We start from the raw sequence: 23099 nt of genomic DNA, 5'->3' as shown, positions 1-23099 counted from the left end.
AAATCATGTAATATTCAATGCAATATACGAGTAAGGTTCGCACTATTTCATAACTAAATTGAGAGGACAAAGTTCAATACTGCAATTATTGTGTCCACACTTTAAGTGTAAGTTAGGCTCACATACAGCACTACAATTATTAGTTTCATTCAACAAACTGTTCAAAAGTCATGTCTCCCCTTTGTGCAAATCAAGAATAGCACAAGTCTTCTATCACAGACAATCAGTCTAAAATGGTCACTAGAACACTAAGAGAAAACATGTGTATAGAATTCTTCCTTTCTTTGTCCCCCTTTTCTTCTCTACGATTTACTACTATATAAGAAAAATAAAGTGCTGTACTTCACCATCTTGTCTTTACAAAGGAGGGTTCCTTGGTTTCTGCCACGTGCTCACTTCGGATATGGGAAGACTTCCTTATCAATCAGCCGCTCACTTTCATGGTTACTGCGATTCACTTATTTCTTCCTCGGAGGATGTCCTTTGCTGCCTTCACATTGGTACTAGGCTTACAAATGGCTCTATCTGAGAATCTGGCATCATTCCGCAGGAAGCTTTGTTTGTCTCGGATCTAACAGCAACAGAAGGTAGTTGCTGGTCACCGGCGACAAGCTTCCTCAGCCAAGCAGGCTCGAACAGGAACGCAGGAACAGAAAATCAAGAGAGAGGTTCAAATTGCACGCAGTTACTATTATTCTGCTTTCGAGCGCCCTCCTTCAGCACTTTACTCATTCATGTCTCCTTCCCATTCGTTGTCATGGATGACGTCACATCTCCTCCCTTCTTTGAGTACTGCTTTCATGGAAGCATGTCATGCTGGTTTTCCTCGAGTGCTTACTCACCTTGCGTTATGTCATCATGTCGTCATTAGGTAGTGACCTTTTGGACTCTCGTTGGTTGGTAGATGTGGAGTTTTTATCTTGCACAGAGCATAATTTACATCTATGTTTTCAACATTATATTTCTATGTTAGGCATGTAATTTTACACATATTAGAATTTGACTATAATACTTTCACAATTCATTTTTAATCCACCCGTTCCATGTTTTTATCTTATTTAATCATACATTATAATTTTAACTTTAATACCCCTTTCAAACTAGACTGTGACATGCTTTTTCCTACAGAAAGTGTTTATCATCTTTTTTTCTTGAAAGTACAGGCATATTTTTGCGTAATTTAGTCTCTTCTTGTTAGATCTTAGAAGAATGCTTCAAAATATGATAGGACGACCCTTATTCTAGATCTAACAGCACTTAACTTTATCATATAATTGTGATACACACTGGTGTAGTCTAATTAACTACTTTCTACACAATATCTCTCTGCCACATTACATATATTAGACTCATGCACAGGAGGTGCTTAACGGTCAAAGCTGTATAACCGAGAGACCTCCACATAACCTTTAAAGGAATGCGAAGAACCGAGCAGGGCTTCTAAATAATGTCTTTCTGACCCAATCCTCACCTTCTTGTGGTGCACCCTGTCGGGTATCTACCTGGATACTGAACAAATGATGGGCTGGCAATTTAGGATTTAGTCAACCAAATTGTATTCTTATTGGCTTAAACCAAAATATAGAATGATGGTATAACATTACAGAATTTCAAGCTGCTGGGGAGTCGCACGGTTAAACAAGAATCCCATTGCTTTCGCCAGGGAACCAGAGAAAACAGAGAAATGTCAGCTACTAAAACAAATTCTAAAATACACCCCCAATTCAACATCGGAGTTCGAGATCGGTACTATCATCATAAGAAGCCTGAATGGCAAAGAAATGGAGATAGCTGAGGAATTGGATAAGTACTAGATCGACGTAATAGGGGTGACCGAAACAAAAAAGGTAAAAACTGGTGAGATCTCTCTAAGTCATAAATACAAAATGTTATATTCAGGCAATGACAATCAAGGAAAAGAAGAAGTAGCCATAGTAATCAACACTAAATACGAGGCTATACTGCTTGCCATTCAAGAAGAGTGATGTCGGCAAATATCACAATGGGGAACTGGACAATGAGACTTATTTGTGCCTATGGTCCCACAGAAGGCTCTACTAAGGTAGAAGTGGAGGAATTTTTTGAGGCTTTAGAGAAAGCAACTGACACAATGAAAAAGGAAAAGTTGGTCCTTGTTGGGAATCTAAATAGCAGAGTAGGAAATGATTGTCAGACATACAAAAATATTTTGGGAAAATTTGGAGAAAAGAGCAAAGCTAATAAAAATGGCAAATACCTGTTGGATTTCTGAACATGATCTGGTTATTACTAACACAACGTTCCAAATAAACATGTGCACAAATTCACATGGAGAGAAGAATAAGAAAAGTCTCATTGACTATGTTATCATTGATAGTGATATTTTCTCCTGGTGCAGGACACCCGAGTGTACAGAGGATTTGAAATTGGAAGTGATCAACATTTAGTCTTCAGCAGGATAAAATTGAATTCCATATTGACAAGAACAATATGTAAGAAAGTTTCAAAGCGAATAAAAGTTGAGCAGCTCTCAGATGTGAACTGAAGAATAAAATACACAAACATCATTGAAGAAAAAATGAAAGAGTTTGAGAATAGGAACCAAACTTGGGATTCAGTGGCAAGCCCTGAAGAAAATACTGATTGATTCAGCCAGAGGCATGTGGTGAGATCTGTAAGGATAGGAAAAAAAGAACTCCAAGGGGGACACAGGAAGTTATGGAGGCAGTGAAAGAAAAAAAGGAAAGCATATCAAACATTCCTGGCAAATAAGTCAGCTTGTGCTCTTAGAGAATACAGAGACAAATGTAAGAAAGTTAAACACTGTAAAACTAGGTAAACAAAAGTCACAACAAGACGTTGGTAAAACATAGAAAATAAATATCAAGAAGGTGGCAAGATACTCTGGAGGTTGTTAAAGAAGCTTTGGAATGGAGGAAAGAGTGCTGTAAAAGGAGACATGAAAACAGGAGAAAAAGATATCCTTCAGGTATGGAGTAATTACTTCAAAAAATTGCTAAATGAAAGAAGCAGTGGTGACAGCACGGTGGTAAAAAACACTCAACAGGCGTGTGAAGTCAGGAATACATATCCATACTTGAAGTAGAAAAAGCCATCAAAAGCCTGAAATAAGGAAAGGCAACAGGACTAGATGATATTTGAAACAGAAATATTTCAAATATCATTTTGTCCGGAGTATGGAGATATAAGTCTTACAGTGGCTGCACTGCATAGTTCAGAAGGCCTGGACAGAGGGATGAATTCCAGATGACTGGAGCAGAGCTCTCATAGTATCCATATATAAAAAGGGAAATAAAACCGAATGTGAGAATTACAGAGGTATTTCTCTACTGAATCTTCCTGGCAAGACCTATGCAAGTATACTTGAGAAACGGTTGAGACGAATTGTGGAAGAAAAGTTAGTGAAGAACAAGCTGGATTCAGGCCAAATAGAGGCCGTCAGGATCAGATCTTCACTTTACGACAAATAGTCGAGAAAGCATGGGAATATAACAAAGATAAGTTTTGTCGATCAGGAAAAGGCATTCCTGATATATACCCTCAAGGGGTGTACAGGATATGATAGTACTACATGAAAAATTTACATCATTACTAACATCCTATCTACAATTTTCCTCAAAATAAGTCTATTACCTGTCAAGACTTCAACATTATCAGATCTTATATTTATATCTTCTAAGGCACTTTTTACTGTATCAATCCACCTATATCTTGGTCTTGATTCTCGTAGACAGGCTTATACTTTGGTTATGCATTATTAAAACACTTAAGGAATAGAACAACGTAGTTAAGAATATAAATTAAATTGAACTTTAATAAATATTTTACGATATTTCGGCAATGTCACATTGGCATTTTCTAAAGGAACTTACAAAAAAGTTACATGCAAGTAGGCACTACACCACAGAAACTGGGAATGAAAAGATGAAGCTATTGTTCTCCTAACAGTCCTCATGGTGCCCTCTGCAGGTGTTCTTGGCCGTTGGGCTGAAGGTCTACAGATGTAGGTCTCCCAAATTTGGGGGCAGTTGCATACACCCAAATTTGTTGAGGTTTGGAGAATTTCTCAGGCCCAGGCTAATTCCATAAAGAGTCTTTCAAATTTGTATTTGCTACGGTGTATCACTGTAGCTTTCTTCCACCGTATTCTGTGGCATGTATCCAGAGCATGATCCGCAAGCCCAGAATGACTGTATTTGTGAAAACGGATGTAGTCCTTGTGTTCCAAAATTCTGATAATCGCTGTCCTGCCTGTTTGGCCAAAGTAAGAAAGTTTACAACTGCAAGGGACCTGGTAAACACCAGGTAGGTCTAGGGGAAGTGGTTGGTCTTTAGTGGAGCAGATAAGGGATGCCAATTTTCTGTAAGGTTTGTAACAGGAGGTCAGGTCATGTTTTTTTTAAGATTTTGGTAATCTTTTCCGAGGTGCCTCGGATGTAGGAAATGGTGATGGATTTAGAGTAATCCTTGTTGTGGGAGGGAGGGAGGGGATCTGTGGTTTGTAGGTTCTAATATTTTTTGGATTTTTTTTTTTTTTTTGGGGGGGGGGGGGGTAGCCATTGCCTGAGAAAGTGTTGAGGATGTGATTTAGTTCAGTGTTTAGGGCCAAGTCGTTTGAACAGATTAGTTTAGCCCTGTTGTATAGTGTTTTCACTACTCCATATTGTTGTGAGGGGGGGGGGGGGGGAGATTGTTGGTGAATGTATCTGCCTGTATGGGTGGGTTTTCTGTAAACTGAGAAAACCAAGGATCCATTAGGCTGGCGGGTGACTAGTGTGTCTAGGAAAGGGAGGCTGTTGTTTTCATCTTTTTCCAGAGTGAATTTGAATTTTCCAGAGAAATTCTCCAAACCTCAACAAATTTGGGTGTATGCGACTGCCCCAAATTTGGGAGACCTACATCTGCAGACCTTCAGCCCAACGACCAAGAAATCTCATGCACCGCTGCCGAAAAAGAATTTAAAAAAATACGAAGACGACAGATGAAAAAGTTCGAAAAATTAAAAAAGAACTCTACCGTCTTTCCAAAACCTGTTACCAACACGGTAATCAACCTTTCTTCAGTCACCCTGAAGCCTGAAGCACTCAACGCGCTGTCATGTGGACACAACTTCGCCATTGCTCCCAATAAAATACCTAGTGAGGATATTATGATCCAGATCGAGCGCGGAATCTGCCACCTTCCACACCAAGTCGCCAACAGTGTAAGACTGGATGTAGCCTGTGTCCTTTCCAAAGCAAGACCACCAAAAACCAACATATCAAACAAGGAATATAAAACTCTACAGGAAATGAAGAATAATAAAGAATTAGTTATCACCAAAGCGGATAAGGGTAATGCAACTGTAGTACTTAACCAAAAGGACTACACAGGTAAACTGAATGCTCTTCTATTAGATCGGCCCACTTACCTCCCTATCAATTACAATCCCACCAACTCTCAAATTAGAAAACTTCACAGGCTCCTTAAGAGAGTCACTTCTTGGCCTGTAGAAGTTACCAACAGATTAAAGCTGTCTAACTCTATATCCACCCGTATTTACGGACTCCCAAAAATACACAAAGAAAATGTGCCATTACATTCCATAGTGGATGGCATTGATTCCCCCACATACAAATTAGCTAAACATTTGGCCAAAGAGCTCACACACTATACTGGCAACACACCATCACACATAAAAAACTCAGCCCATTTCAAAGCCAGCATAGAAAACCTTACACTTCAAAATCTGACATAATGGTCAGCTTTGATGTGTCCTCTTTATTTACAAATGTCCCACTCAAGGAAACTTTAGAGCTAATCCAAGCTAAATTTTATCCCGACATCTCAGCCTTATTTCAGTTCACAATGAACTCGGGCTATTTCGTTTAGCAGGAAAAATTCTAAACAAATAGAGGGGACAGCCATGGGTTCACCACTCTCCCCACCCTTGGCCAATTTCTTTATGGAGACCTTTGAAGAAAAAGCCTTAGCCTCTGCCCCACAAAAACCAACCATATGGCTTCGCTACGTTGATGATGTGTTCGCTATTTGGCCACATGGCTCTGAAACACTTCTCTCCTTCTTAACACACTTAAACAACCAACACCCCAGAATCAAATTCACTCTGGAAAAAGAGGAAAACAACAGCTTCCCCTTTCCTAGACACACTAGTCACCCGCCAGCCTAATGGATCCTTGGTTTTCTCAGTTTACAGAAAACCCACCCATACAGGCAGATACATTCACCAACAATCCCCCCCACCCCTCACAACAATATGGAGTAGTGAAAACACTATACAACAGGGCTAAACTAATCTGTTCAAACGACTTGGCCCTAAACACTGAACTAAATCACATCCTCAACACTTTCTCAGCCAATGGCTACCCCCCCCCCCCCCCAAAAAAAAAATCCAAAAAATATTAGAACCTACAAACCACAGATCCACTCCCTCCCCCCACAACAAGGATTACTCTAAATCCATCACCATTCCCTACATCCGAGGCACCTCGGAAAAGATTACCAAAATCTTAAAAAAACATGACCTGACCTCCTGTTACAAACCTTACAGAAAATTGGCATCCCTTATCCGCTCCACTAAAGACCAACCACTTCCCCTAGACCTACCTGGTGTTTACCAGGTCCCTTGCAGTTGTAAACTGTCTTACTTTGGCCAAACAGGCAGGACAGCGAATATCAGAATTTCGGAATACAAGGACTACATCCGTTTTCACAAATACGGTCATTCTGGGCTTGTGGACCATGCTCTGGATACACGCCACAGAATACGGTGGAAGAAAGCTACAGTGATACACCGTAGCAAATACAAATTTGAAAGACTCTTTATGGAATCAGCCTCAGCCCTGAGGAATTCTCAAAACCTCAACAAATTTGGGTGTATGCGACTGCCCCAAATTTGGGAGACCTACATCTGCAGACCTTCAGCCCAACGGCCAAGAACACCTACTTAGCCCGCTAGAGGGCACCATCAGGACTGTTAGGAGAACAATAGCTTCATCTTTTCATTCCCAGTTTCTGTGTTGTAGTGCCTACATGCACGTAACTTTTTTGTAAGTTCCTTTAGAAAATGGCAATGTGACATTGCCGAAATATCGGAAAATATTTATTAAAGTTTAATTTATATTCTTAACTACGTTGTTCTATTCCTTAAGTGTTTTAATAATATCTTGGTGTTATTCTGGGTTTTTTCCTGCCAACTGGGAAGAGAACAGTTGTTTTGCTAATCTTTACTCTCCCATTCTGTTTAAGTGACCATACCACCTGAGATTAGCTCTGCTAACGTATTTCTGGATGCTGACAATGTCAAGTTCTTTCATAATATCCTCGTTTTTAATATGATATTGCTGTTGATGCCCCTAATCTTTCTCAGGACTCTCATATCTGCTGTCTCTAGTCTTTGGTCAAGTGTTTTACTTCTGATCCAGCTGTCAGATCCATAAATTAAAATTGGTTTCAACACTGTATTGTATACAGCTAATTTAGTGTTTTGACTAATTTCTCTTTTATTCCATATAAATTTATTCAGTAAACTTCCTACCATACCAGCTTTGTTGATTCTATTGTCTATTTCCATATTTAATTTACCATTTACCAATTTACCTAATAATCGTGCCTGAGTAGCTGAAATGTTTTAATTGTTCTACAGGTTCTCCATTCACAATGCAGTTGATATTTTCAATGTTTCTGCCTATTTTCATTATCTTTGTCATTTTAATGCTGACCTTCATACCATATCTATTACAAAAGTCATTCAATTTAGTAAGGGAGTCTTGTAGCGGATTTATTTCATAGTATAACGTCATCCGCATGAAGCAACGAGCTGAGATTAACATCTCCAATTCTGATAATGTTTAATACCACTTTCCTTCATAATGTGATCTATATAGATAATGAATAACAGAGGGGACAATGTACATCCTTGTCTGACACCAGATTTAACATTAAACCATCTTCCTGTGCTTCCTTCAATTCTAACTGCTGACTTACAACTCAAATAAAGACCAAGTATTGCTTGATATAATGCACCATTGACATCATATATCTAGCGTATTGAATAGCTTCTCTCTTGGCACCTTGTCACTCATGCACATTCCACACATATTCTCAGAAATATTGTGAAGTTTTTCCTTCACAAACAATCCTTCGCATTGACCAAACGTTCTTACAGAACTCTTCTTAACCTTTTTTCTTTCTGTGTGTTGATCTCTTTGTTCCTAAAATCTTGTCACAAAATCTCCTTCATATAGGCAACTCATGTTGATGATAGCCGAAGTTTCTCTTTTATTCCCTTTGATCATGAACAATTATATTCTTCAAACAAGCACATCTTGAGGATCCTAAAAGCAGACAGACGAAATCTTCACTTCCTTTGCCGACCACGACTGATTAGAAATTACATACAAGAGAAAGCATTGAGTATCCTGTAATAATTTTGCTTACTGTTGGGGCACCTTATATGTGTCTAGCTTCCTTTGTCTTTACTTTTATGCACCTTTTGCACTTATGTGTTTACCTCTTGGCATGCTGGTGTCGTGTCATCACGTGCTTTCCGACTCCTTTGTCTTTGGCATTTGCTGGCCCTTTGATGCAATGACATCATCTTTCGCGACTCTGTGTAACTTTTCTCTCATGATAATCCTCTTTGTTCTGCTGTTAATCTCACCGTAAACTTGCTGATTCATGTGTACATTATGGAAACAAAAAAATTCCATTTTTGCTTAACACAGTAATATATGGGGAATAATATCTCACCGAACATTTTCTTATAGATTTTGTACATTTCCTGAATTAAAACCATTGTAAAACTGAACATAAGTTATGGAATCGTTTATCATGAGAGATGTTACAATAGTCCACCAGGCACCATAGATCTCTTCAAACATTGTATTAATAGCACTTTTTTCATATTCCAAGAGAAATATTTTTTTTTTTTTTTTTATTATTATTATTATTATTTCGGGCGACTCCAGGAGTCCTTAGACTCATCGAGGGAGGCCCTAAACATCATGTCCACACAACTATGCGATTACATTCTCACAGTATCTATCATACCTTGTCTTGAACTCGTTCACCGTCATAGCACCCACAACAGACTCTGACAACTTATTCCACTCATTTACCACTCTAAAAGTAAAGAACCCAGCTCTAACACCCCTGCTAACCACACTCTTGCCCAGCTTCTATAGGTGTCCCCTAGTTCTCCCACCACCAGTCCTGATCTCAAAAATATCCTCTGAATTAATCCTATAGAATCCCTTTAGCAATTTGAATGTCTCGATCATATCTCCCCTCCTCCGCCTATCAACTAGTTTTTGCAACCCACAAATCTTCAACCTGTTCTCATATGGTTCATTCCATAGACCTGTTATCATCTTAGTCACTCGCCTCTGGATCCTCTCCACCTCCTCCCCATCAAGAAGGAACCGAGGTGACCAAATCTGGGCACAGTAGTCGAGATGAGGTCTTATCAAGGCTAGGTACAGAGGTACAATAACTTGCTTGTCTCTGCTCGTCAAGGTATTTTTCAACAACCAAGTGAGTTGATGAGCTGATTTAGCTACTTTTGCAGTGTGCCCCCTAAACTTCATCTCCCTATCCACCAACACTCCCAAGTCCCTGGCCTCATCAATCTCTTGGAGTACAGTTCCACCAATGTGGTATACGGCTGCTAATCTTTTCACCCCAAAATGCATAACCTTACATTTTGTCACATTAAATTGACATCCATTCTCCTTAGCCCAGAACTCCAATCTATCTAAGTCATCAAGACTTTGACATCTTCTGCATTCATTATTGCCCTACCCAACTTTGCATCATCAGCGAATAAATGAATTGTTCCACTTAGATCCTTCCCTATATCGTTAATGAACAGATTAAACAGCAGTGGTCCAAGAACAGAACCCTGTGGCACACCACTAGTCACAGGCTGTCTTTTGGACTCTACTCCTGAATAAACTACTCTTTGATATCTCTCCATCAACCAACCACCTATCCACCTCACCAACCCTATATCCATTCCCATATGTTGTAGTTTACGGATTAGTATTCCATGTGGTATCCTGTCAAACGCTTTTGCCAGGTCCAGCAGTATCACTGTAAACCCATTTCCCTTATCCAGTTCAGCCGTCACCTTGTTATAAAACTTGAGCAAGTTACTGAAGCATGATCTACCCTTCACAAAGCCATGCTGTCCCCTGTACAGTATCTCATTTTCATCAATCCATTCCTGTATTTTTCCCTCGACTACTTTCTCTAAAACCTTGACAACGACTCCTGATATGCTGATCGGTCGGTAATTTGCAACTGTAATTTGAGTCTTGGATCCTCCTTTATGTGGAAAGAGGGGAAACTATTTTCCCCTCTTTCCACACCTTCGGGACTAAGCCAGACCTGAGACTCAGATTAAACAACATGGTCAAGGGCACTGATAATTCTTTAGCTGCTTCATGCAAGACCCGTGCCGGTATACCATCCAATCCCACAGATGTGTTCACATTAAGGTTCTGTAATAGACTAGTCACCTCCACTTTATTCATCACTATTCCCGTATAAACTAATGGTTCCTTCATTTTTTCAATGTCACCACCTGGATGATATGCTTTTGCAAAGTGCGCGCTCAGTAACTCGACTATTTCGGCTGATTCAGTGACCTCCTTACCATCGTCATTCCTTAAAATCATTTTACCGTGTACAGTTTTTTTCTTGCTTGCAGCATATTGAAAGAACTGTTTTGGATTCTCTTTTGCTTGCAAAGCTAGTTTCCTTTCATAGTCCGCTTTTGCTTTTTTTACCACACTCGTTACCTTTCTGGCCTGCACTTTATACCGTTCGTGTGCCTGCAGGTCACCCCTTTCTTTAAATTCCCTCCACAGTTGTTTCTTTTTTTGCAGCTCAAGCTTAATGGTGTTATTCATCCATTTAACCCCTACTTGTTTTACTATTCGGACCCTGGGTATACAATCAGCCATTACCTCCTGTAAATGCTCCTTGACCACTTCCCATGCTCTATCGACGTCCAGCCCTTGCAATTGTACATGCCATGGCACTGATCCAAGCAATCTCCTAAGCTTGTCATACTTGCCAGCACGGTAATTCCACATATACCCTGTCTTAATCGAAAATTCCACACCTTTAGCCACCTCCCAGGTCAAGACCTTATGATCACTCTCACCAATAGGTGGCAACATGGTCATATTCATTACAGTCAAATTCTCAGATGCTATTACCAGGTCAAGCACTCTCACACCCCTAGTATTTTCAATTACATGCTGTCTCAGATAGTTATCCCTTAATAATTGAATAAAATCCTTTTCCTTCCTCACATGTGTCCTCTTCTCCTTCCAATCAATGTTACTATAGTTGAAATCCCCCATAATAATTACCCTCCTTCCACTCATTTCATCAATTTCCCTATGCATACTATCTCCACCATCTATTCCATCACCTGGTCTATAGCAGCACCCAACTGTATATTTTATTCTGCCAGTCTCAATCTTACACCAAATAGCCTCAAATGAGCTCCTTTCACTATCCAGCGATACAACTTCAATTCTCCTTGGCTGCAGTTCATCAGCTATCATCAATAATACCCCTCCCCCCATTTTATTCTCTCTGTCCCTCCTAAACACACTATAACCTACACATTCTATCCCACTAACTATATCTTCTTCCGTCAGCCATGTTTCACTAATGCCAATAACCTGTGGCCAGGAAGAGCCAATCAAGGCCAAAAATTCTTCCTTCTTGTTCCTAATACTCCTGGCATTAGTATACATGAAATGCAGTGATCCCTTAGTCCCACCCCTATATTGATACGTTATTCTAAATGACCCATTCCCATTTTTTGTCCTTAGTGCTGGCTTGGGTACATTATATACATTCTTACACTCATCTGTCTCACTGATGTCTGCATATCCATTCCCCCCCCCCCCTCCTTGGTAGTTCTAGTTTCCCTGGTTTTGCACATCCATTTTCCCTTCATTCAGCAACACTCTTTCCAGTCTCCGCACACCAAGTCCATTCAAATACAGGCCATCCATCTTGTATAAGTCCTTTCGCCCTTCAAACTCATTCTACACATCCACGAATTCCACACCACACCGTCTGCATAACCTACGCATAATGTCATTTGCAATTATGGCCCTCCTCCTAAACTCCTCTCTGTCATACCGCGGCAACAGACTAACCATTCTAACTCTGTCACTCTTTTCTTTCGCTACCTTTAACAATACTTTCAAGTCCTCTCTCATAAAAAATTTATCACCTTTCAATTCATTCGTACCTGCCACAATTATTAATTCTTTCACCCTCTGTTTTTGCACTCTAATACTCTCACTTACATCCTTAAATTTCGCACCCAGTAAGTACGATTTAGTTACACTGCCATCTATCATCCCTCTTAATAACGAGTCACCATACAACACTCTTTCCTTCATTTCAGAAACTCTCTCATTCTTGCACTGTTTTTTTACGTTATCCGAATCACTCTGGAAAGAGTTTTGCAGGTGCTCTAATTGCCGCTGCGCATTTTGTATCACTGCGCGCTACCTAGCGATCTCACTTCCTACAAATAATTCCTCATTATTTTTATCATTTAAACCATTTTCTCTCTCAGTATGGTTGCTTTCACTCTTTCTTAGATCACCACTCTCATTGCCATCTTGTACATCGCAATTCTCTATCAAGCCACTATTTTCACTCACATTCTGGCAATTCTGGCTTTCTTCAACCATAACTATCTCACTACCTGACACATACTTCAACTCCTCACTTTGCTTACACTTTCTACACATTCTCCCACCACTATCATTTTCAATCCAAATTCCAGCTTCATTCGGGAATGCATACATCCCACACACATCACATTGGACAAAATCTCTCACATTATAGTTTTTGTACAATGGCGTCGTATTTTTGGACGCCATTATCTTACGTCGCATTGGCGCCATATTCAAATCTATGAAACGTAACTTATATACTAAATTAAATAACGTAATTCACACCAAAATCCCACAGACACAACAAGCTACCAAAATTAGGCAATATTTCGTTATGATTTAACCTATATTCTAATTTTTACTCAAAATTGTACTTAGCTTTCGGGAGCTCGCTGAAAACACAACCATCCGTCTGGACAGAAAAGGACTAGCGATGGGTTCTCCCCTTTCTCCTCTGTTAGAAAATTTGTTCATGGAGTGGTCTGAAGAGAAAGCCTTACAGTACATGGGAACATGACCTATAGTTTGGTTCAGATATGTCAGTGAGATGTTCATTGTTTTCCCTGATGCTACTACCCAATTAGAAGAATTGTTCATGAACCTGAACAATAGCAACCCTCATTTTAAATTCACTTTTGAATTTAAGTCAACAGGTCTTGAGTATTTTTAGATATACTTGTAGAATATCCAAGCAGAATTATCAATTTATTAGTTTAGAGGAAGCCAACAAATATTATTTGCACATCACTTTCCATCACTATATGGCACAAAAAAAAAACAAACACTATTTGTATCTTACATAGCTTGCAATATCTCCACTAATAATACAGACAAAAGAAATAAAGCTCAAATATCTCAATACCATCCTGCCAAAGAATGGTTACAACAACAATGGTCAATAAAATTCTTGATCAACCTCCTAGACAGCTAAACACAAAAAAACAGTTATTCTCCCACATATACAGTTAGTTGCAGATAAGATATAAAATCTATTACTAGTCCCTCAACAAGATCTATAATCTTCTGAAACCATCAACTACTTAAACTTAGTGTCTACAAGATCAGTTGTACTTGTGGGTTGTACTACACTGGATAGACAAACAGGTAGGGACAGACACACAAGTCAGAACACATCAAGGATATGGAGAAGAAAAAGAAAATATAAATCAAGACAGGCAGCACATATAACAAAAACTAAACATCAAGTACTATATCAACAAACTGGAATGCTCTACATAGATTACAGATTCTTCACAAGAGTATTCAAGGAGTCAGCTGAAATAATAAAACACAGTGAAAGAAGAGATGATTTTACATCAAGTCTGATCTTCTCTCATTAAATTCGATATGCAAGCTTTTGTTCACTTCTACTTGGGTAAAGGGGGTACAAAACATCTTGCCAAGTATAATTTATAGGAAGAACAATCATTAAAAAGAATTTGACTCTTGATTTTTTTTTAATTTCTTAATAATTTTTAATGTAATTTTTATAATTATGTATTTTCAATATAGTTAGTTCATTTTCGTTCCAAAAAGAGAACCACTGGCTATTTTTAAGCATACTATTTTCAAGACTTTCTCAAATTTTCAGTTTAAATGGGAAACCAGTGTTGGATTTCAATGTACTTTCTGCTTGATATTCTATTTTTAGAGAAACATTACTGATATGAAATATCAATATGAATTTGAATGGCAAACTTTGCAAACCGCTACTAGTGCAAATGTAAAATCAAAAAACTGATGAAATCTAGAGAAGTAATTAAAAAAAAAAAAAAAAAATGATCCATAAATTTATACTTACATATTACAACACGGTCCGCAGCTGTTAAAGTAATGCCAACACCACCAACCTATATTTTTATTAAATATAAACAGGAAAAGGTTAATTTATAAACCTCCAAAGAACTTTCTTGATCTTTTATGTAACTGTTAGAGAAACAAGTTCAACAGAAATTCATATCTCATTTTATTGTAAATATGAAAAAAAAAAAAATTAGAAATTTCACAGTAGAAATTATTTCATAATTTTTATTATGAAATACAATTATCTTAAGGGATCTATTCTTGAATCAGTATTGTTTACATATTAGATGGGGAGGAGGAAAAAAAAAAAAAAAAGAACATAACATGCTGTATATTCAAAGGGCCACAGGATGCCAATCCCTGGTTTAGCTAATCGACAATTCAACTTTCAGAAACTCGCTCCCAAAGGAACACATCCTGCTTTGCAGGTGATCTTCTCTCATTGTTCTGTTTCTGCATTATGCTTTTCTACACATGCACTCAGAGAGTATCCCATAGATTATATTTATAGAAACTTTCAGTTTATGCATGTAAAACATATAGAATTTTATTCAAAAACTGAAAAACTGATATATTTCATTCATTGTAACAGATATCAAGGAGACAGACCAGTAACCACATTCAAAACATGAATCAAAAGAATGATTCATGAAGCATATGCTTACCAGCTCATGTCTTGGTTGCAGATGAAGTGATATATTACACTATTAGATTTTAAAGGAACAATTGTAAAAGTTGTGCAGATAAAAAAAATAAATTAAAATATAATTTAAAAAAAATTATGAACCATTAATGATAATCACTTTCCAAAGCTTAGAGATTGGCATACGTTTAGCACAGTCAGGGTTTGGATGACTTCACAGCATTTCAAAATTTTATTAATTGAAAAATTTCTACATATATAGTTTTTTAAATGTGTATTTCATGAAAGTTTCTATAAATACGAATAGTACACATCTTCCATTAAAACTATTTACCTCCAAAGATGCTGTTCTAAGAAATGCATCCATCACTCTCCCACCATTTCTACAAATTACAATAACATGAGTGGCAGTCACCCAACACCTTTGTTGATTGCTAACTTGCAGAACTTCTCCCATTCCTCTTTCATTCCATCTATCTCTGCATTCTATACCATCCTTCTCCTTGAAATATTTCGCAAAAAACTACAACCTTCATATCTTTATAAACTACATTAACATATTCTTTCTCTCTTTAATCCATACCTGCACATGGCTACGATTTAGTATAAGCTCTGAAACTTTTCATATGTGGGATTGATATAAAATCTACATTTTTACAGCATCTTGAACTAGCAAAGCTAGTTAAGATTGATGTAATAATGTTTCTCTTTGAATCCTGAATTTGGATTAAGGTCTATGAGTGCATGTGGATGGATTGGTTAATTTGATAACCTGATACACTATGGTCATCTGAACAATGCATATTCCTGAGAGTGACATTACTAACTTGAACCAGTCAAATGCAAGCATCTTAGTCACGGAGTTCTGCTAAATTTAGTTTTCAGATGTTTCAGTCAGTTGCATAAAGCCCAAGTTCAAATGCTTAAATTTTTAAAAAAAGTTCATAAATTAACATATTGGCTACTCATTCTATTTTTTAAAAAATAGCTCATTCTCTTTTTCATGCTACTTCAAGCCGCCAATATGCAAAGTTGTGGTCTTACCAAACAATTAATTAATTTAATACTTCATTTTTTACTGGTTAAAGAGCATAATCCACTGAGCCAACCAAACAGATAACCATTTAAGCTGAACATTTAAACTCTAAATATAAATCATTCATTTATACATTATTCAACAAAAACAATCACTTTCATTTAGTATAGAAAATATGCAATTATTCATTATGAAAATTAAAAAAAAATACAAAACTACAATATGAAGACAAATTTCATAAACTTTTGGATTACTCTAGTACAAACTCTAGTCAAACTAAAGATCAACCTTCATTTTCAGCCTGACTGATGTAATTTGCTATTCAATAATTTAGAAATAGCAACCGATAAAATTCTACAAGACAAAAACTGAAATCAAACATTAATTTTAATAAAATTATAGCAACTACTACTTGTGTCAGGAATGGTAACTTTAATTTCCCGATGATTTGACGTTCATATTAAGGTCATCACTTGGAAAATACACATGAATACATACACAGAGTATTCATGTGTGCAAAAGTAACACTGATTTGGTCAACTATTATTCTATTGGCTTGACCTCAAGTGTGAAGGGGGGAAAAAAATCTACATCAAAGATATATCCAATTTTCCATGGTCAGAGAACAAAATCATATTAACATTTCACATAGTAATACTGGCGGCATAATCGGTATTTAAGTAAGTGTTGTGGATTGTTAATATCCTGGAGTAATACAGTCCTGGACTGTTAAGACCCTGGAGTACTACAGTCCTAATTATAATGACCTGTTAGAAACAGAAGGTTAAGTGGGTCGAATATGTGCCATACACATTCTCAAGATTTTTAGACCATCATTAACGTTGAGATTGGGGTAGTCAATTAGAATTTCACAGGTGTCTTTAAATTTACACTCATAGAGGTTTTGATGTAATGTAATGAACAGGTGCCTATCCAGTCAATTCTGTGTAGGGCATCCAAAGCATGATTAGAAAGGCCAGATTTATCACAGTTCTTGAATTTAATGCGTCATTATGTTCCTTTTTCCAGACGGGAATTGTACATAGAGTTTCACCTGTATAAAGTAAGTTACAGGTTAAGGAAGACAGCACACTACAGGGTGAGCAAAGGGATCCTTGGAGGAGTTGAATAAGTTAATTTTTGAGGAGGTTTAAAGGTGGCATTAAGGTTGTATTTGCATAATATTCAAATTTATCTGATATCCCTTTAATGTATGGAATGGTTTTATTGCGATCTAGTTTATTTTTAGGTACAGTGTTGTGTGACAAATGTATCCAGAAATGGAAGTATTTTGACTTTCAGTTGTATGTGTTTGTGTTGTCTGAGGAAGGTGTCTAATATCTGGCAAACTATGAGACCAGATAAATATCATCAACGTACCTGAGCCAGACTTTGGGTTTTGAAGTAAAAAAAAGTCTACAATATATTGCTCAAAAGTTCCATATAAAAATTAGCAATAGGAGAAGACAATCGAAAGCACATGGCTGTATGTCTTCTTTTTGGAGATGAAAAGTATTTTGCAACATGCCACACAAAATAACCATACCATAGTACGTGGGCAAAGAGTGGCAGTGATATTGAGCAGAAATTTGTCCTGTAAAACAAGAATTGTGTCATTGATTGGGAAATTTGCAGAAGGGCAGATGTATCAAAACTGACTATCACTTTTGTTGAGTGCAATGTTTATAATTTTGGCTACGAAGTATTGTGTGTTGTATAGGAGGTGGAGTGGCTTACGAACTCCTTGAACATCAACACCTTCAACTATGGACCAAAGCAGTACAGTCTCTGTGTATCTTAGGAAGACTATAAATTATTATGGAGCAGTTGTATAGTGTGGAATTGTCTTCAAGTGACCAACATAAGTAATTCTATGGTTTTCTTTTTAATCTGATCAGTTGGGTTATATTTGATCAGTCGATAAGTGTTGTCTGAGACTAACTGATTCATTTTTTGAAGGTAGGCTTGTTCGGTTTAAAATAAGTAGCATTCCATTTATGCTCTAGTAATCACGATATCCTGATTTGCTTTAACAATTTCAGTTACCAGTGAGGTTGTGGACAGACTTATGTGTTCGTCGAACATGTTGTTTATTATTTTAATGGTATATAATAGAACACAAAAAATAAGTAAATAATTAATTTATTAACTTATTGCTGATATTTCGCTGGTGTTATAACCAGCATCTTCAGAGCACAAAAACACTGTTTGTCACAATACGCGAGACTATAACAACATGGTGTACTTAAACAAAATTGTAGCAGCAACACAAAGACTAGAGTCCTGATTTTGGCGCCCTCTATCTGAAAAAAAAAAAAAAAGAGCTATCACATATTACTAGAGTCCTAGAAAAGTGCTAGTTTTTTCTTAATATGACTGTCTCCCAGATCTTCAGCAAGTTAATACAGCCATATTTGTTGAGATTTGGAGAGTGTTTTAGGGCTTCTGTCCCTCTAAGAACAATCTCGCTGATTTATACGGGTTTCTGTGTAGTACTTTTGTGTTTTTCCAGTTGATCCTGTGTGCAGGGGTATCCAGAGCATGGTCTGCTAGGCCCGACTTCCCATAATGATAATTCCGGACGTATCTTTTATGTTCGCTGATGCGGATGTTCACAGGTCTTCCTGTTTGACCGTAATAGGCTTGATTACATGAGCAGGGTACTTGGTAGACTCCTGGATGTGATAAAGGAGAAATGCTGTCCTTGGGTGAGCGGATGAGGGTAGCTAATTTGCTACATGGTCTGAATGTAGTGCGTAGTTTATGTTTATTGAGAATTCTTGAGATCTTTTCGGATGTGCCTTTAATGTAAGGGATGGTGACTGTTTTGTTGGAGTTCTCTGTGGTGGATGGTGGGAGGGGTTTCTTAAGAGTGTTTAGTATTTTGTTTATTTTATGTGGATTGTAGCCGTTGGCCAAGAAGGTGTGGCGTAAGTGAGTCAGTTCAGCAGTAAGAGCCTTGTCATTGGAACAGATTGCTCTCACTCTATGGGTTAGCGTTTTTAATATGCCATATTGTTGAGAAGGATGATGGTGTGATTGTTTGTGTAAGTATCTACCTGTATGTGTGGGTTTTCTAAAAACTGAAAATGATAAGGAACCATCTGGAAGACGTGTGATAAGTGTATCCAGGAAGGGCAGACAGTTGTTGGCTTCCAGTTCCATAGTAAAGTGGATTTTTGGATGTTGGCTATTTAAATGTGCTAAGAATGTTTTCAATGTCTCTGGGCCATGTGGCCAAATAGCAAGCACATCGTTAACATAGCGTAGCCAAAGTGTTGGTTTGAGAGTGGCTGTATTGATTGCTTGTTTTTCCAGGTGTTCTATGTAAAAGTTGGCTGGGGGGGGGGGGCGTCCTTCGATAGACGCAATAATGCCGTCCATCGAACGAGGAATATACGACCTGCCTCCAACAATAGCTAACAACATACGTTTAGATGTGGTCAACATCCTAATCAAGTCCAAGCCTCCCAAAAATAATATCCCACATAAGGAATTCATTGCTATAAAAGAGCTACACAACAACAGCCAGATTACCATAACAAAAGCAAAAAAAGGAAATGCAACCGTGGTGATGGACACAACTGAATATGAAAACAAAATGCACACACTATTACAAGATCAGTCAACATACAAAATTATAGATTGCAATCCCACCAACACACAAAAGAATAAGACACAAAAATTATTGAAAAAAGTCACTTCCTGGCCCAAAGACACAGTTAACAAACTCAAGCCCTTCCATGTTAAAACAACGAGGATCTATGGAGCACCAAAAATTCACAAGCAAGGCACACCCTACGCCCAATTGTGGACAGTATAAATAGTCCCACATACAAACTGGCTAGACATTTAGCAAAGCTACTAGCCACTCTCACAAACAATTCTCCCTCCTTTGTCAAAAATTCAGCACACCTAAAAAGCATCTTACAACACCTCACCCTAAAAAGCTCAGACTTAATAGTAAGCTTTGACATCACTTCACTATTCACAAATGTACCACTAATAGAAACCCTCAAACTACTGAAGTCACACTTTCCCCCTGATATATTTGAACTATTCAAATTCACAATACATGCAGGATATTTCACATGGAAAGGGAAAATATACAAACAAATAGATGGGACAGCCATGGGCTCCCCCCCCCTAGCCAACTTTTACATAGAACACTTGGAAAAACATGCAATCACTACAGCCACTCTCAAACCAACACTTTGGCTACGCTATGTTGACGATGTGCTTGCTATTTGGCCACATGGCCCAGAGACATTGAAAACATTCTTAGCACATTTAAATAGCCAACATCCAAAAATCCACTTTACTATGGAACTGGAAGCCAACAACTGTCTGTCCGTCCTGGATACACTTATCACACGTCTTCCAGATGGTTCCTTATCATTTTCAGTTTTTAGAAAACCCACACATACAGGTAGATACTTACACAAACAATCACACCATCATCCTTCTCAACAATATGGCATATTGAAAACGCTAACCCATAGAGCGAGAGCAATCTGTTCCAATGACAAGGCTCTTACTGCTGAACTGACTCACTTACGCCACACCTTCTTGGCCAATGGCTACAATCCACATAAAATAAACAAAATACTAAACACTCTTAAGAAACCCCTCCCACCATCCACCACAGAGAACTACAACAAAACAGTCACCATCCTTACATTAAAGGCACATCCGAAAAGATCTCAAGAATTCTCAATAAACATAAACTATGCACTACATTCAGACCATGTAGCAAATTAGCTACCCTCATCCACTCACCCAAGGACAGCATTTCTCCTTTATCACATCCAGGAGTCTACCAAGTACCCTGTTCAGGTAATCAAGCCTACTACGGTCAAACAGGAAGAACTGTGAACATCCGCATCAGCGAACATAACAGATACGTCCGGAATTATCATTATGGGAAGTCGGGCCTAGCAGACCATGCTCTGGATACCCCTGCACACAGGATCAACTGGTAAAACACAAAAGTACTAACACAGAAACCCGTATAAATCAGGGAGATTGTTCTTAGAGGCGACAGAAGCCCTACACTCCAAATCTCAACAAATATGGCTGTATTAACTTGCTGAAGATCTGGGAGACAGTCATATTAAGAAAAAACTAGCACTTTTCTAGGACTCTAGTAATATGTGATAGCTCTTTTTTTTTTTTCTTTTCAGATAGAAAGCGCCAAAATCAGGACTCTAGTCTTTGTGTTGCTGCTACAATTTTGTTTAAGTACACCATGTTGTTATAGTCTCGTGTATTGTGACAAACAGTGTTTTTGTGCTCTGAAGATGCTGGTTATAACACCAGCGAAATATCAGCAATAAGTTAATAAATTAATTATTTACTTAGTTTCTGTGTTCTATTATATACCGTTAAAATAATAAACAACATACTAGTGAGGTTACTAGTTATTACTTTAGTATTATTTAAAACAAAAGTTTTGACATATTTTATCAATTATGTTATATGGGAGAAACCTAACCCCCCCCCCCCTCTTTCTCTCAGTAAGACAGTTACCAATTTGCTAACAGTCCTAGGTTAATTTGTTTGTCCTAGGTGCTGCAGCAAAGTATAAGCTTTACTTTATTCCTAACACTGTAATAATCTCCATAATTTTATCAAACTAAATACTGACCACCATGTAACATTAAAAGAATGAAACTGAACATGAATTTCACTCGATATAAGAAAATCCTGCACGAAAGAATTCTAATCTCAAGTCAATTGGCAGAAGAAATGTACAGTCCTAATAAGGCCAGAAATAAAATGATTACTCTTACTAGATAATAATAATAAACTTACTTGTGTAGTAAGCAAGAACACACCATAAGTAGAATCTTTCTGAAACTTCTGAATCCGTCTCTCTCTTTCTTCAATTTTGTTTACTGTACCATCAATCCTCATAACTTTCCATTTTCTAAACGAAATAACAGAGATCATTATAAAAAGAAGTTCAACTACATGAAGATGTGATGCACTGTTGTATTAAACTGTTCATTAAAATACTAACAAATTCTCAATAATCTCTAAAACTCCAACATATGTTAAGATGAGAAATGTCTTAATAGGTCATTAATATTTGTATTGATGAGAGACCTGTTAAATTAAGACTTTTTTTTTTTTAAATGTTTTCTACATATGATTTACTTTTCACATGCAGTAAGTTCACCCTGAGATAACTATCTGAAAGTGGTTAAGATTATTAAATAATTTTCCCTAGTAATGAAACGCACTATGCGTTACAATTTACTGACACCATACATCCCATGTGGAGATAGCATATACAAGAAATTGTACCGTTATTTGCTCAGTTTTCTTAAGAAATTCTGATATTATACCAAACTTAGAATGGCATGTATACACAAGGTGGAATGCAAGAAGATTTTCTTAGTATGTGCATAAAGTATTATCCCAAATATTTTTACCTAGCAATTAAATAAAACAAACAAGTTAGCAGTACAAAGCACATGCAAAGATCTTATCAAATTCTCATATGATAGCAATGCTGCTGCCAGAGGTTCTGAATTCTGATAATATCATACATGGCTGTACTGATGTGGTTGTGTTATCATTTCAAAACCGATAAGGTGTTATGTTTATAGAAATTAAAGATGGAAACTAAAACTTATGTGAAATTAAATTTAGTAGATTTTGCAAGCCTCATTGGCTGAGTGGTTAGCATACTTGCTCTCCAACCAACAGGTTTGAATCTCACCATGGACATGGATGTTTGTGATTGTCTTTAGGTGGGAGATGAATTTTATTGCCTGGTGTGAGACCATCACTCCACTTACTGGGTGCCACCCTCCTCCGTGTTGTTCGAAAATTCGCATATAACTTTTGACTCCCCATAAACTTAACTACTAATATCCTACTGCCGGAAGCCTTA

The 23099-nt window shown here is 37.5% G+C and overlaps 1 protein-coding gene and 1 long non-coding RNA gene across 5 annotated transcripts in view; one reads left to right on the top strand and one right to left on the bottom strand.

Annotated features, from left to right (window-relative positions):
• Positions 1-23099, bottom strand: part of LOC150095706 (DNA excision repair protein ERCC-6-like) — a 269923-nt gene that overhangs the window by 111105 nt on the left and 135719 nt on the right. For all 4 annotated transcript variants that reach the window (XM_090409872.1, XM_090409870.1, XM_090409874.1 and 1 more), the window contains exons 12-13: positions 22013-22127; positions 14518-14566 (exon numbers count right to left, since the gene is read on the bottom strand). In XM_090409872.1, coding sequence (XP_090265998.1) covers positions 14518-14566; positions 22013-22127 — 164 coding nt within the window. The remainder of the gene's footprint in view (positions 1-14517; positions 14567-22012; positions 22128-23099) is intronic.
• LOC150095707 (uncharacterized) overlaps positions 1-23099 on the top strand; it is a 93513-nt gene that overhangs the window by 34997 nt on the left and 35417 nt on the right. The window lies entirely within an intron of this gene.

The sequence above is a fragment of the Typopeltis vanoorti genome, chromosome 20, assembly GCF_054136105.1.
Source record: "Typopeltis vanoorti isolate ZY-2024b chromosome 20, IOZ_Tvanoo_1.0, whole genome shotgun sequence".
In the NCBI taxonomy this organism is placed as follows: domain Eukaryota; kingdom Metazoa; phylum Arthropoda; class Arachnida; order Uropygi; family Thelyphonidae; genus Typopeltis; species Typopeltis vanoorti.
This window is presented reverse-complemented; position numbering and strand designations above follow the sequence as displayed.